Below are 17,381 nucleotides of genomic sequence, written 5' to 3' on the forward strand. Positions count from 1 at the left end.
TCCTGGGTTTCTGTATAAAATACTTCTGTCTGAGGGTGACTATCAAAAATAGTTTGGGAAGATACTGAGTTAGAGTAAGTCTTATCAATCATGAAAACAGTGTACCAAAAAGACTTGATGAGATTTCTCCTTTTATATTGTGTTTATAAAGGATTCTCACTTTAATAAATAATCAGTTTTGTCTTTCATATGTGAATCTTACTTGAGAATTATAAATCTTCAGAGATAAGACTCCCACATTTCATAGCAGGGCAGACTTTTTCCATCCAGTCCTATGAGGAGGAATGACTGAAACCAACAGTGCTTAAAACATCTGGCAACGGTGAAAGGTTTTGCCTAAAACCATGGCATAATTGTGTCTTGGCTTCTGTTTAAAAAATTACTCGGAAAGCTTTTGAGAAAGATGCTTATTAAGTACATAGAGCCAGATCAATATAGGAGACTAGAAAGCCTGAGAGAGCTCATAGAAAGTGTAACTGACTGCTGTCAGGGTTATTCTGAAGCCAGAAAAGGAAAAGACTGGTTGAGATGAACTAATAGGTCTGTGTTAAAGCTGTTGTAGGAACTGTGTGCTTGTTTCTGTTCCCTGTTATGCACGTTACATTCTCAGCAAGATTACAGAATGTTGTTATTTAGGTGATCATTTGTTGGAGGGTTCCTTGTCGTATATTTGTTTTGGGAGCCACACGTCCGCCTCGCTCCCTCAAGCCACACCTGTGTAACAGTGGCCTCTGAATTTTAGGGAAAGAATTTACATTCTTAAATTCTACAAACACCCAAGTATTTTTATTCTGATCATTCCACCCCAAATATGGAGAATTAAATTTAATCATAGCAGTTTTCATATGTTTAAGGTCTGTGTCACGCCTCATTTTAAATATAGCATACAACTGATTTTATTGTAGAATTTAAAATTTGTGCTTGCATTATATATCACAATATATGTGCAAATATCATCAAATGATAACAAATGGGGATATCAAATTAAAGTGCATTTAAAGTATCTTTAGTAAAATAATTATAGTTTAGATTTAGAGAACAGTTTACAAAGTTTAAGGATATTGTGCTTGTGGGAATGGGGCCAGAAACCAAGGTGATGCATATCATATGGAAAAAACTATGTGAAGTATGGCTCTGGCCATGGCTCTTGTAAGCTACAGTGTGAAGATAATGACTAAATGAGTGGCACAGCGCTGTAGGAATTTTGAGGAAGACAAGATTATTCATACTATGATTAGGTACTCTTCTTGAAAGGAGGGAGATTTGGTTTAGGTTTTTGAAGCATAAGAGTAATTTGGATAAAGAGCAGTATATACAACTGAAGACCTAGAAACAAGAAATCAAAGTGTGTTCAAAGGATGGTGAGTGTATGCAGAGGAAAGGGAAGATGTGACAGATTTTAAGAAAGAAAAGTTAGATTGGGGTGGGGTGATGGGTAAAGGAGAAAGGAGTTAGAGATGTCTGACTGGAAGACTGATTTGAAGTGATTGTGGAAATTAATAGAAAAGGCTTTGGTTTGTGGAAGAAGATTATAGGTCTAGATTTAAACATGCTGACATCGTCACATGAAAATGGCAAACAAGTATTTGAAATCTTGGGACTAGAATTATAGAGATTTATTAATGTAGTGTAGCATGTTCGAAAAAAAAATGGAGTTGGAGGTCAAAGGTCTATTCGCATTGAATCCTGGCTTAACTAAAAATATATTAGGTGTGTCTAGTTTACAAAATGGCTTAGAAATGAGATCTTTTAAGAAACACTATACACTATGGAATACTATACAGCCATAAAAACAGAACGAGATCATGTCCTTTGCAGGGACATGGCTGGAGCTAGAGGCCATTATCCTTAGCAAACTAATGTAGGAAGATAAAACCAAATGCCACGTGTTCTCACTTATAAGTGGGAGCTTATGTGTTGCATGAGAACACATGGACGCATAGAAGGGAACAACACACACTGTTGCCCATGAAAGGTGGAGGATGGGAAGAGGGAAAATATCAGGAAGAATAGTGGATACTAGGCTTAATACCTGGGTGATGAAATAATACATACAACAAACCCTCATGACCCATGTTTACCTATTTAATAAACCTGCACACCCTGCATGTGTACTCCTGAATTTACAAGTTAAAAAAAGAAACACTTATTATTTTAAAAGTTGATACTTAAAGCCACCTTACCAGATCCCTTTCAAAGTTAGGCTGAATAGTAGACCAGCAGGCATATGTCTGTTTCCTGTTTCCGGAAGAGTCGTGTATAAATTGGTTTTTAGCAACTTGATGGCACATTTTCCTCTTGTGCAAATTATACTTTTGGAAGTTCCACAGACTTCCAACACTCTCTGCTTTAAATTTCTAGATCTTCTATCCTCCGCAAACTAGTAGTTAGTGCTTTTAAATATTGTTACAGATCATTAAAGGAATTTGCTAATAAAGAAACAAAGAAATATTTGAAAAAAGATAGGAATTGGTTAGTGATTTGAATTACCCCCTCCTGAAAAATTACCCTGTTTCAAATACACATTGTTGTGTGTTTTCTTAATATAAAGTCACATTTGTATTATATTTCTTGTAAGTATCGCTAAAATGTAATGTTATTTAATATATTTACTATGTAATTTGTACTGTTATATAAAATGCTATTGGCCTCTTACTTTACTTAGAGCTATGCTAATTTTGCATTGATGGGGAGTAATAGTTGTATTGAGCCAGGTTCCTAGCTTAGGAGGGTGACAGCTGGGCTGCTGCAAGTCTGGCCTGATAGACATGCCAGCCTTATCTCATAGAGCCATAGGGTAACAGATGGCTCATTACTCATTCAGCAGTCATTGAATGTGTGCTGTGTGCCAGGCACATGCCTGGTGCCAGGCATTTAAAGATGAATCAAAGTCCCTGCCCTCAAGAGGCTGATAGCCTAATCCCAGCCAGAAAGCCCTCATATAAAATTTTAGCTTTTGTCATGCAAATAGAAAGGATGGTGTGAAATTTAGTGAACTTGTTATATGATTGTTAAGATTCAGTATTTTTATAAGGTGGCTTATTCCTTTGTACTTCTCCCTAGGTCCCACATTAAATGCAAATATAGCAACCAACCAACCAACCAAATAAACAAATACCCCATCTGGAAACTATTACCCTGCAAGCTATCCGTAACATGCTTTGAGACTTGAACAGTCATCATGAGGATATTTTCAACTGAGAAGTTGAAATCCTGATGGAAAGCTGAGAGCTGTCCTGCAGCTGATTACTCATTTGTAAATTTGTTCCAGGATGGGACATATATGGAAAACACCTAGTTTCTGTTTCTAGAATCATGGTTAATATTATGGCATTAAACTTATACTATTAATAGAATGTAAGTCTCACAAGGGCATAGTCTTTGTCCGTTTCATCACTGTAGCCCAGCATCTAGAACTGTGCCTGGTACACAGTAGCTTCTCAAATATTTGTCATCTAATTGAATAATAGGTAACTTGTACAGAAGGTAGGGGCAAATGCTTTTAATTTCAAAAAACTGAAATTTATCATTATTTCACAGAAAATGTGCTCTCACTGGCCAGAGTAAGTCCTGTAAACACAGAATTAAATTAGGGGACTCAAGCAACTATTATTATATTTCTCCTTTTTGCAGATACAGGGTAAGTGACTTAACCATGAATTTTAATAAAGCTTGCTTTGATATGAGACATTTGACCATTCATGACATTTTCTCTGTTTGGCCTAGATCACTTCTGTATGTAACTTTTTTACATACATTCGATACATTCAGCAGGGACTCGTGAAACAGCAGGATGGTGAGTGTTCTTGATTCAGTATAAATCTTTACATAAAAGTTCAGCAAAAAGTATAGGACGTAGTAGTAATGCTCATATCAGCTTTATTGTTGGTACATTTATGTTGAATCCCATATATAGTTCTAATAAAATTTGTGGCGAATTTGGGAACAAATGTCTTTTAGAAAAATACTGTGTTTAATTATTTTATTTGCCTCATTTTACTCTTAATTTTGAATTTTAAGCAGGGTCAGTTTTAACTCCTAAGTGGTGTATAATAAACCAGATGATAAATGAGAAGAGAGTTCCAAGCTCATTGAATTGACTCTTTAAGAGATGAAAATGAGGGCGGCAAAGTGGTCAGATTTATTTTAATTGATGGAAACCATGATGGAGCTCACAATTAAGTTTTCCCTGTATTTTCTATTTTTTGCGTGTGAATTAATAAAGTAGTCATGAGGATAATTCTGAACGGAATAAAGATTGCCATATTCTAAATCAGCAGAAACATGCAGGTGATATATCCAGGAGAAGCAACCTCATGCAAGTGTGTTAATATTTTTAATACAATTTTATATGGCTTTATAGCTAAATATCTTAAATATCAGGCATAAAAACTAATATGGCCTGACAACTCCAAAGCAGTATCTCTCGAGCACAAATGATTGCATAAAAATGAAAATAGCAGATACTGGGCTAGAGACAAGTCTATGCCAGTTTGTATTTAAAGTTTTATGAAATTTCCCTGTTTATATTTTTAGGCACTGAAAATATTATCTTGCTCAAACACTGGTAGAAGCCTACCATCTTTCAATCGTGTAAACCAGTGAATCTTAATTCTATGGAGAAGTTAGTCATGCTGATAAAAACTTAGTTTAGCCTTTCTCAAGGTCTGGTATGTTGAAAAATGTCATATTTCTTTAAAATCCCATATAGTTGGATTTTAATGCCTAAAACAATAGGGATAAAACCTGTTAACCTAATAACCTGATAACCTAATTAATGTTGAATTTCAAAAGACTTAATAACATACAGTCTTTAAACTGTATAATACTTTTTTTGACTTTAATAAAACTGAAATATTTTTGAATATCTGTAGATGGATAATATAATTTAAGCCAAATAACAGAAAATTTATGTTAAATATAATTGCCAAGAATATAATATTTTTCTGTTTGTTTAAATGAGAAGCTTGTAGGACAGACAGAAAGATAATTTACTTTATGAAAATAGAAAGAAAGTGTTGCGAGTAATGAATGGTGAGGGTGATGATGATAAAAGTAGTATATCTTCTCTGGTTTCTATCACTCTTCCACTTTATGATATTTAGTACACATCATTTACTATGTGTGTTTGTTGTAAACAGGTATTAGTCTTAAAATCTGTTTATTATATGTGCCTTGTGCCAACAAAAGATTTAGGGCAGCTAAATCTAAAGCAGAATTTCTTGACCTTGGTACTAGTGACATTTTGAGCTGGATAATTCTTTGTTGTGGGGGACTGTCTTGTGCATTTGTAGGATGTTTAATAGCATCCCTAGCTTTTACTCATTAGATACCTGTAGCACCCATGAGAGGGGACAGTGAAAAATGTATCTATTCATTGCCAAATGTACCCTGGAGTGGCCAGGGATGAGAAGTGGTGGTAGTGGTAGTGGTGGAATCTTCCATGATTGAGAACCATTGATCTAAATGAATATAATCTAATCATATATCAAACGAAGACCTTTTATTGTCTGAAATAAGGAGCCAACATTTTTCCACTTATAGTGGGAACTTACAAAAGTGTAGGTAATTGAATTTACAATTCATCTTCCACATGCATTTTTATTTCTAATTTGAGCCATATGCAAAACCTTTCTGTTATTACTCACAAACAGTGTTACTGAGTTTTCTGGATTGTCTTGTTTTCTTTTTTTCCCCTTCACCCTCTGTTAGTGTTAATGAAGAGTAAAATGGCCATGATATAACAAACTGGAGCAAGAAGATTCATAAGTTAGAGAATAACTCGAATAATTGAGCATTGAGTGTACTCCATGAAGGTGACAGCATTGACATTTACTCAGGATGCTGGATGTCTACCTTTTCTAGGGCTAAATCGTCTCTGATATATTTAACGAATAATTGTGACAAAACTGGTGACTTGCTTTATTGATAAAACTGGGATGGTCACAAGTCTGTGGAAAAGCTTATGTGAATTATTGAAAAAATGTAGGTACATCTTTAGGAAATACGCAGTTGATGCAATTGACATTTCAGCTAACTTAAGTTTTCAGTGAAACATTAAAAATAATGAAGATGGTATTTTATGATTTAAATATCTCTCTTTTCTATTTGTATAGTTGATCAGATGTTTTGGGAAGTTATGCAGTTGAGAAAAGAGATGTCATTGGCAAAGCTGGGTTATTTCAAAGAGGAACTCTGATGTTCTGCGTGGGACCATGCCTGAACTCTCTGAATAACTGAAAAATGGCTGAATATTTTTATGGTTACTTGATATTTATTTCCAAGGAGTGGGCCTAAGACTTTTTTCCCCCTTTTGCAAATTGCTCTAAGAAGTACCATGATTTCTTTTAAACTGATCTATGCTGTGTTTGCTTATTCTTTAGTTGAATACACTATGAAGGATTACAGGTGTACTAGTGAATGTAATTTATAGTTGCAAAAAAAAAACCCTGAAATAAATAAATGTTAGATTGAATGTGTGTACATTTTCTCTTCTAGCTCTGACATGGCATTTAGGGTTAGCAGAATGTATTAAATAGTAATTTTCAAACTACACAGTAGCTTCCTTCCTTGTGAGAGGCAAAGAAGACGTCTGAGTGGACAGCACTCACTTTCCAAGGCCCCCACCTCTAGAATGGCTTTATTTTTGTTTGTTTTCTATATTGGGTTTCAAAAAGATTATATTTGAAGAAATACTTCTGCTGCTACGAAGTTTGAAAGTTACTATTTTAATTATTCTGCTCTCTGTAATTGAAAGAACCCCTTTATTTTGGTGATTCATTAAAATATAATAGAAGGCAGTCAAATTGTATCCCAGAGATGTATTCCTGAGCGTCTTGATGTAGTGTATTCATGTTTTATATGTGTTAACCACTATATTGACGTTGGAGGGACATAGACATAAATGAGTTTGATGTGTGTCAAAGGGGTTTAAAGGGGTGTAGGTTGAAAGAATGGTACATGTAAAGTATACACTGATCATAGAACCACTTGACCTCTGCATTCCAAATTGTAAAACTGACTCTACTGGAGAAATTATAACAAGAGGTTTGTGGTAGAAATATAATAAGTATAGAACAGCAAAAAGAAAAAATGAGAAACCACTTTAGTCTCTGTTTAGAGAAAGCTGCTGTTAATATTTTTGGAGAGTAGCCTTTCAGCTTTCAGATATTTTCTACTTACATATGCATATTTTTGAAACAAAAAGTAGGCTTTTTTTTTTTTTTTTGCTTTTTAAACCTAAACATTAAATACATTTTCCTTTGGGTAAACCTACACATCCTAATCCCTGTTTATGGAATTTTAACATAATTTAATTGTGTTTGGAGATGAGGTGGTTTTCAGTTTATTTTTCATATTATAATGCTTGACGAGTATCCTTATCTGTGCACTTTTGAACAGTTGAGTTCTTTCATGTGGATGCCTGGAGATAAAATTGTTGTGTCGATATATATATATGTGTATTTATATGTGTGTATATATGTATTTTTAAATGTTTGATCTGCGTTGCTAGATTGCCATCCAGAAAAGTTCATCAATGTGTATTCACAGCAGCAGTGTATAAGAGAGCTGGTTTTCTGAAGATAACATTTTTTTCAGTTCTGTTTAGAGGTTTGGTCAATCTTACCTGTAGGTGACTTCGGCCACCAGGTTGGGTGGGAGCCCACAGACAAAAGGACATTGGAGTATGTTATGGTATGTTATGGTAACATAACATACTGGGCGTGGTAACCATCATTACCACACCCAGCTCAAGAATGTGAAATTGAACATGAAAACAACTTTGAACCTAGAATTTTATGTTCTGAAAATAGTTATTCTAATGTGAGGGCATTAATAAGAATATGTACCATCCAGGCTTCAGAAGATTTTCCTATACAAACTAAAACCACTTTTGGAGAAAGTACCCAAATAAAAAGAGAAACAAATCCAGGAGATGCTGTAAGAGATTTGAAAGAAAGGTAATCAAATACTCAGAAAAAGTTTGTGGATGACTGAAAAAGGATAAATAAAAAGTAAGACTAAAGAAAATCATTATACCCATTAATAATAAATCTTTAGTAATCTATAAGGGGAAGAATGCTTTTCAACCTTATGCACTAGAAACATGCTCTTTAAAATTAATACAACAGGATGATGACTTGATGTAGAAAATATATGTGGAATTATAGATTAAAATGTAATTGAAATATATTTAGAAAATGTAAGTGATTATCTTCCTGATCCTACTCCTTTTAGGAAGAACTTCTTAAACTGGAAGCAGAAAAAAAAACATAGAAGATAACTATAAAAGAAAATAAGTTACGCTATATTATAAATTCTTAATTTAGAAATTGTGCATCCGTGGTTAGGCATTGTGTCTCATACCTGTAATCCCAGCACTTTGGGAGTCAGAGGCAGAAGGATTACTTGAGCCGCTTGAGCCCAGGAGTTCGAGACGGACCTGGGCAAAATAGGGAGACTCCGTTTCCACACACACACACACACACACACAAAATAGGGAGACTTCGTTTCCACACACACACACACAAAATAGACTCCGTTACACACACATACACACAAAATAGGGAGACTTCGTTTCCACACACACACACACACACAAAATAGACTCCGTTACACACACATACACACCCACACAAAATAGGGAGACTCCGTTACACACATACACAAAAAAAATAGGGAGACTCCATTACACACACACAAAATAGGGAGACTCCGTTACACACACACACACACACACACACACACATTGTGTCCATCAACTTGGGAGGATGAGGTGGGAAGATTGCTTGAGCCCAGGAGTTGAAGTCCAACTTGGGCAACATAGGGAGACCTTGTCTCTCAAAAAAAATAAAGCCAAACTACAAACTGTGAAGTGATATCTGCAACATTTATAACCAGTAATAGCTTAGTATAAAGAATGTATACAGAAATTCTACAAACCAACAAAAAAGGACAGTGTCACAGAAAAATAGGCAGAAGACTGAACCAGGCCTTCCACACAGTTAGAAGTGCATATTGGCCAATAAGCATATTAAGAGGATTCTCTTCTCTCAGTCAGGAAAATGTAAATCAAGATGACAATGACATGTTCAAATTCATTCGATTGGCAAAAATGAAACAAAGTCAAGTTTTGGAGAGGGTTGCTGATGGGGGTGGGGTTATCAATTGGCATATCTACTGTGAAAAACTCTTAACTAGAAAAGTTGGGCCAGGCCCAGTGGCTCATGCCTCTTCTTTGGGAGGCTGAGGTAGGAGGATCACTTGAGCCCAAGAGTTCAAGATCAGCTTGGGCAACACAGGCAGACCACATCTGTATAAAACTTTTTTTAATTAGCTGGGCATGGTGGTGCATGCCTGTGGTCCTAGCTACTTGGGAAGCTGAGGTGGGAGGATTGCTTAAGCCCAGGAGGTTGAGGCTGCAGTGAATCATGATTGTGCCACTGCACTCTATCCTGGGTCACAGAGTAAGATCATATCTTAAAAAAAAGTGTATACCCATGGGTCAGCTATTTCACTTCTCAGTATATGCTTGAGAAATGCTTGCACAAAGTTCCCCAGATCACACATATAAGAATGTTCTGGAATAAATTAAAACGTCCATTTGTAGGAAGGTGTAATGTGTTCACAGAATGAATGACGATTACATGGCAGCAAAATGAATGAATACCAGCTACTTGAAGCACAATAACTCAGAACGAAAAAGCAATTCTGAGAAAACTATATATAACATACTTTTCTCATAAAAGTCAAGAACAACTAAAACCGAACAGCTGTTTAGGCATTGTCATACGTGACAAAACTTTTAAAAAGTAGTAATAAAGTTCAAGATAGTGTTACCTCTGGGTGTGGGAGAGGTAGAGGAGGAACAAATCTATGAGTAAGTCACTGGTAGTGTTTTAGTCCGTGGGTGAGGTGGTGGGTTTTGGGGTGGTTCATTTGTCATTAAAAGTAAGTACATGAGCTGGGTGTAGTGGTGGGTGCCTATAGTCCCAGCTACTTGGGAGTCTGAGATGGGAAGATCCCTTGAGGCCAGGAGTTCAAGGCTGTAGTGTGCTATGATTTCACCTGTGATAGCTACTATATTCCAACCTGGGCAACGTAGTGAGACCATGCCTGTCTCTAAAAAAAATTCAAAAATAAAATAAATGCATGACAAATGAATAAGAGTTATGCATGGAACATCGGTGATTAATTATGAATCAAGCATTATTATTAGCCCAGTTATATGTGCCTTCATTCCAAAACAAAAAATAAAAGGTAACAAGATTGTTGATGAATTGGATTTGAGAGAGAGGAAAGGAAAGAATTCAGGTCTGAATCTTAGGCTTTTGACTTGAGCTATTGCAGTTTATTGAGAAGGGGAAATACATGGTGGGGGAAAGTTTGGGTACGTGCATAACAGAGACAGAAATTCAGTGTTTGACACATCAAGTGTGAGGTGCCCACTGAGCATCAAAGTGGATATGTTAAGTAGGTATTGGATATACAAGTCTAAATTCAGTAAGGTCAGTCCAGGAGATAATCTGGGGAGTAGTTAGCCATGGGATCAGATGGGCGCTTTAGATACACTTTGGAGATGAAGTACAGCACTGAGCCCTGAGTTCCTGTGGCCGAGAAGAAGCCTGCAAAGATGAAAGGAGGAGCTGTTAGGAAGAGCAAGGCAACAGAAAAGGAAGAACCAGCATGCTGATTATGTTCAGGAGAGTGTTTCTACACTGAATTTAATTGCCAAGATTACCAATTCTAAAGAAGAGGAAGACTCTTGGACAAGTTTTTAGAAATTGGTTTGGAGCTGGGGTGAGAGCCTGGCCTAATGGAGACAGCTCTGGATTGGGAGTCACTCAGACCTACATTCTGGTCTAGGTTTGGCTCCCAAAAACGGAAGGTCAAGTAGGTCGCCACTCCTCTTTCTTCATGGTTTCTCTCAGGTTGAAGACAATTTACAGTCTTTGACTAAGCATCCACACTGGAAGAACAAGATTTGGTTTCTGAACATTGGGTCTTAGTCCTTAAAATAACTTGCAACCTGTTACCTCTTCACTTCCTCCCATCGCCACCACAAGAATTCTGTGTGTTTGTTTTGTGCATCCAGAGCCTAAAACAGGTCTGCTTTTGTTCATAGGCTTTTGTTTTCAAAGGTTTTTGTTGTTGCATTTTTCCCTAGACACTGCTTAAGAGAGTCCAATGCTATATGAATTTGTATTTGTGTTTAACTTTTGTGCTTAACAAATCTGCCATGGCTGAATTCTCAGTTGCTTAAGCAAAATTCTGGGTCTTATTCTAGGTTCCTTTATTTGTCATTGTCACTCCTAATCTAGTTGTCAGCAAATTCCATCAGCTGTCTCCGAGACATCTTGAATCTGTCCACTTCCCTCCATGTCCACTGCTACCACTCTGTCCAAGCTATTACCATCTTTTACCTGAACTCCTGCACTAATGTCTGCTGTCCTTGCATCCACTCCTGCCCTCCTACAATCACTGACGGCAGCCACAGGGATCTTTATAAAATGAAAACCAGATAATGTCACTTTCCTGCTTAAAGCCCATTTAGTGGCTTCCCATTGCATTTAGAAAAAAAAAAAAAAGCAAACTGGCCGGAGGCAGTGGCTCATGCCTGTAATCGCAGCACTTTGGCTGAGGCGGGCGGATCCCCTGAGGTTGGGAGTTCGAGACCAGCGTGAGCAACATGGAGAAACCCTGTCTCTACTAAAAACACAAAATTAGCCAGGCGTGATGGCACTTGCCTGTAATCCCAGCTACTTGAGAGGCTAAGGCAAGAGAATCACTTGAACCCGGGAGGCAGAGGTTGTGGTGAGTAGAGATCGCGCCATTGCACTTCACCTGGGCAACAAGAGTGAAACTCCGTCTCAAAAAAAAAAAAAAAAAAAAAAAAAAAAAGAAAAAAGAAAACCCAAACTCTAAATAGAGTCAAGTTTTCATAGTGGTAGTTGTTAACAGAGAAATAACAATGAAAGTCAGCTTTTAAAAACTTCATGAAAATTTGCAAAACTAAAAAAAAAAAAAAAAGTAGGAGTAAACTTGCTAAAATATTAGAAGAATTGAAACCCTTCCTCAAGGCAGCTTCTCAAGGGAGCACAAGTTCACACACAGTTTACTTCTGGAGGAACGCCAGAGGTCATGAGGATTAGATTCTAGAGCTACAGGTCTCAGGGACAGTCTCAAGAGGGATACAGGGATCCCATCACCACATCCCCAGACTTAACCGCAGCAGGTCAGCGTTTATCTGTTTGTCTATTGGAGCTCTCTAGGAAGTGTCAATACCAAAGCAAACCGAAACCACAACTAAACTAGATTACTATTCAAGAGGATGATTCTGTACCGAATCTGCAAAATGGGGATATCAAGAGAGTTGGGAAATACGCATCATATTTGTTATTCACTGAGAGGGAGGAATTTCCACTTAAATCCCATTTCCGCCAGCTGAATTGTGCTCTTAGCGGAGTGCTCTGGACTCTGATTAATAGATTTTCTAGTCCTCCCAACAACTTCCTTCTCAATCCTCTTCACTTTCCACAGATCTCCGCACCAAGGTTGCATCTTGTGGGCTCCATTGTGTTTTCATACAATGTGCTATTTGTCCTTGACAGTGTTTTGGTTTATTTCTCTGTTTGTCCCTCTTGGTTTTAAACAACTGCCAGCATTTAAAAATGAGGAAATCTAAAATCTGCATATCAAGCTGCTCTTTTAAAATGTGCTGTTTTGACAACACTGAGCCCACATTCTTGAATGACAACACTTGGGTGAAGTTGAGTGACTACCTGTCGGGTGGCTACACCCTTGCTCAGGGTATGCACTCCCGGGTTTGCTCTATGGCCCACCACCCTGGATTGTCTCCTTAACACCAAGGTTAAGGGACGTACTTGACTCACTTATCTGGCAGGCCTTGGAAGTATTTCAGTTTGGAACCCCAATTCTGACCTTAGCTTCTCAGGCCATTAAATGAAATCTCATGTCTAGTATGCTTCCTGTCACACCACTGTGCTGCTGAGAACATGAAGTCTGTGGGTGAATTGGTAGACGGGATCCAGAATCATTACTTGGCAGTGGATTATAGTGTGATGACTTATTTCCGGTGGCCTCCAGGAGACTTGGCTGGGAGCTTCTCTTGGAGTCTAGGGTTAGCCAGAGGCTACATGTTTTAGGCATCTTAATTCACATTTTACCTACAGGCATATAAATCCTTTAAAAAAACATTTGACTTCATCCTTGCTCCCTACATCCAGCCAGTAACCAGTGCTTTGTTCTACGTCACCTTACTTCAGGCTTTACTACAGCCTACCTGGATTTTGCAGTAGTTTCTTAAAATGCTTAAACTTTGGTTATTGCCCCAGCCAACACATTCAGCCACAGAGATCTCTCTAAGTTAAATGGGATTGTATCATGCCTCACACCCACCCAGATAGAAACTGGCAATAAATACACTTAGAATGAATATGCATGGAATCAAATTACATTCAGAATCTACCACTATAGGTGATGAATACAACGGAGGATAGCAGAGGCTGGGAAGGGTAATGGGGGTTGCGGGATGGGAGGATAAAGAGGGGTTGGATAATGGGTGCAAAAATATATAGAAGGAATATGGTCCAGTGTTTGGTAGCACAACAGAGTAAATACAGTTAACAATAATTTATTATATATTTCACAATAAAGGAGTGGGTTTGGAATCTTCCCAACACAAATGATAAATGTTTGAGGTGATGGGTACCCCAATTACCCTGATTTGATCATTACACATTGTATGTTTGTATCAAAATATATGTACCCCATAAATATGTACAACTATTATGTATCCATAAAAATTAGAAATAAACTACCACCATTCTTCTTCAGCCTGTTTTCCAATCTCCTCTCGCACCATACTAGGCATACAATCTCTGTACCTGTGCTCTCTGTCTTCCCAGCCATTGCTCATGTTTTAAGAAACATACCTATTGTTTTATATATCCTGTGCCACTGTAGGATGACTGTAGTTAACAATAATGTGTAGTTTCAAATAGCTGGAAGGAGGATGTTGAATGCTTCCAACATAAAGAAATGATAAATGTTTGAGATGATGGATATGCTAATTACCCTGATCTGATCACTACATGTTATATGTATGGAAGTATCATTGTGTACCCCATGAATATGGGCAATTATTATTTGTTAATTTAAAAAAATAAAATTAAAAAAAAACCTACCCACTATTTAAGTGTATTCACATCCTAGCTCTTTGTGGCACCTTTCCAGATCCTCCCAGATTCAATTACTCTCCTTTCTCTGTTCTCTTGAGACATCTTCCCAGCTATCAGTCTGCCCTGAGTTACAGTCACTTGTGTTTTTCTCATGCCCTAGATTTCAGTTTATGGAGGGCAGGGACTATTATTTATTCATCTTTTTATTTCCTGCACCCAGCAGACAGCTTCACACAATTGTTGAAAATTCATTTCTTTAAACAACTTGATGATTTTACTTACAGATCTGAGGGCCAGTGTGACCGTCAAAAGAAGCTCCTAAACCTTTTCTTTTCTAAGCTAAACTTAGTTTGCTCATTTTTCAAGTAACAGTATATGTGTGTAAAATTTTAAAATATATATTTGGAATTATGTCACTTACTAATTCTAATAATGAAACAATAGACAAATTTGGAAAATGGCTTATTCTACAAGGCAATGAGCCTGGACTATAGAAAAAAGTCAAAATCATGAAGAGCACAAATCAAAATGACAAGGGGACTGTTCTATATTTTAAAAGACATAACCAAAGGCAGTGCATGGACATCCATTGGATCCTTAATCAGAAATCAAACACCATAAAAAATATTTTGGAGACTGGAAGAAATTACATATGAGATGATAATATTACATTTCTTTGGTATAATAATGATATTGTGATTGTGTGGGAAAATGTCCTTATTGTTGGGACACATATACTGAGTTATTTAAGGGTACATAAATATGTACAACTATTATGTATGTATAAAAATTAGAAATTACCACCATTCTTCTTCAGCCTGTTTTCGAATCTCCTCTTGCACCATACTAGGCATACAAAAATTATATATGAGATGATAATATTACATTTCTTTGGTATAATAATGATATTGTGATTGTGTGGGAAAATGTCCTTATTGTTGGGACACATACTGGGTTATTTAAGGGTGACATGTCAAGATGTCACCAACTTATTTTCAAGTGGTTCAGCCAAGGGAAGGATATGGAGATATATATATCTCTCTCCATATCAATATCAAATCTGGTCTACCTTCTATTTTTTGAAATATATATATAATTATATATATATAAAATAGATATTTATATATAAAAAATATAATTATATATAAATATATTTTTTATTAAAATAACAAATATATAATTACATATATATTTATAGATATATATTTATAGATATATAATTATATAATTATATATTTATAGATATATAATTATAAATATATAATTATATATTTATTTATTTATATATATATCACACATCCATATCCACACACATATCCATATCCACTGCTACCACTCTGTCTCATATATATATATATATATATATATATATATATATGAGAAAGAGAGAGTCAGTAATTGGTAAGTGTAGGTGAAGAGTATATAGATATTTTATGGTACTATTCTATTTTTTTTCCAAATAGAAAGTTGGGAAAAAGAGAAAAGGAAGGGGCTGAAAGGATAATTTAATTTCCTAATTGTATTTTCTTAGGCTATTATTAAATGAATCAAAGCTAAGCAGTGAAAACAAAACATTTATTTGAGTATGGTTTTATATTTAGGAGTGAATCCAGCTACTAGTGACTCAGCTATAAGAATTATTAAATTGGTAATGCAATTTTTGTTGCTTGTTAGAGAGACTTCTCATACTTTATGGTTTATACTTTGGAAGCAAATAAGCTCTAGAGGAAATGGAGCAGGTATGTATTAAGGAATTTAAGTTTTTGCTGTAAGTTTGGAAATACTTAATTCTAACTTTCTTAGCACAAGACTTTTAAAATTACCTATAGGTATCGAAAGTAATTATATTGATTTATCCCTTTTTTCTAGGTTAAAAAAATAAGTGTCTTTTATTGGTGGTAGCTAAATGGATCTAGTTGATGAAGGTGGAGATATAAATATATTGGTGTAAAAGGACAAATAAGAGATAAGACTATGTATTTATTGCCCATTTATGTAATTACATGTGTCACTAAGGACAAAGGTCCTTAAAGACGAAAAGCAGAGTAGAAACAGTTGCCTATATTAAGAGAGATGAATTTGCTACCTCTTCCCTCTTCATGAATTTTTTAAAAAAACGCATGGTTGCATATCCTTCCAGTTTTATAATCACATTTGAAAACTCAACCGTCTTTCTGGGCACAATTTGATGGCCGAAGATATGCTTCGCTCCAATAAAAAGAAAATGATTTTTCAAGAGCATTCGTAGGCTTCGAATCAAAAGGACAGTACTTACTTCCTGAGGTCTGATAACCATTGTTTTATGAGGAACTAGTACTAGGACCACAGCTCCATGGATGTGGTAGGCGAAAATGAGGCCCTGCAGCAGTTCTTTGAAGGTAAGAGGCCAATTTCCAGCATGAATTTGCTGCTTCTGAGAAATGCTCACTATCCCTGTTTCACCTTTTCCGTATTCCCTTAAACTTTGTTTTGAAAGAAATGCTATCATACTTAGATAACTCTCCTAATTATCGAAAGTGGGGGTTTATGTGCTGCATTGGAAGCAAAAAATCGATGGTATGGATAGAGATTTTAAGCAAAACAGGATTTCCATTTTATAGTTTGGTTGTTAGAATCAAGGAGTCAGCATATTTATATTATTATTACTTGTCCCTGTCCTGTGCTAGATTTTATTTTTTCCCATACCCTATGTTTAAAAAATAACGACATAGCCATGCTCAGATTCTATGTGAAGGGAAACGTGACTATCCTTTTTACATAGTAAGGTATTTTGCATGAGGGAGAATGAGAAGAAGTGAGGGAAGACCTGTTCATTTACAGAATCTAGGGATCAATCAGCAGCACAAGTGCTTTTGGTATTTCTTGTGCTTTGTAAAGTGCCTGACAAATAATATATATTTAAAAGTTGAATGGAATGGACTGAATAGTAAACAGTGCTGAACACTAAAGAGTGACGAGGCATACCAAAGAAATAGTGAGATTCTGTGTCACTATTGGGAGGAATCAACACCATGGGGTAGTTTCTGTGACTTGGATTTTTCCAGAAATGGCAAGAAGGAATATAACACCAAGAGAATTATCACGTTATCTCAGTCCTACCATCCATCCCATTGAGTGTTCTGTCTCCGACAGTGGCCAAGTTGGTATTGTCTACCTGAGTCATGGTTGGCACATGGTAGG

General features: G+C 36.3%; 2 protein-coding genes across 6 annotated transcripts in view; both read left to right on the forward strand.

Annotated features, from left to right (window-relative positions):
- The window catches only part of RAB3IP (RAB3A interacting protein), a 66,655-nt gene extending 58,167 nt beyond the window's left edge, over positions 1 to 8,488 (forward strand). For all 5 annotated transcript variants that reach the window (XM_050746591.1, XM_050746593.1, XM_050746590.1 and 2 more), the window contains 3 exons: positions 3,541 to 3,640; positions 3,727 to 3,796; positions 6,117 to 8,488. In XM_050746591.1, the coding sequence (XP_050602548.1) occupies positions 3,541 to 3,640; positions 3,727 to 3,796; positions 6,117 to 6,199 (253 nt within the window). In that variant the 3' untranslated portion in view covers positions 6,200 to 8,488. The remainder of the gene's footprint in view (positions 1 to 3,540; positions 3,641 to 3,726; positions 3,797 to 6,116) is intronic.
- Positions 8,489 to 16,533: 8,045 nt separating this feature from the next.
- MYRFL (myelin regulatory factor like) overlaps positions 16,534 to 17,381 on the forward strand; it is a 115,721-nt gene continuing 114,873 nt past the window's right edge. Inside the window, exon 1 of the mRNA XM_050750009.1 lies at positions 16,534 to 16,579. Coding sequence (XP_050605966.1) covers positions 16,534 to 16,579 — 46 coding nt within the window. The remainder of the gene's footprint in view (positions 16,580 to 17,381) is intronic.

This window comes from Macaca thibetana, chromosome 11 (genome assembly GCF_024542745.1).
Source record: "Macaca thibetana thibetana isolate TM-01 chromosome 11, ASM2454274v1, whole genome shotgun sequence".
NCBI lineage: Eukaryota > Metazoa > Chordata > Mammalia > Primates > Cercopithecidae > Macaca > Macaca thibetana.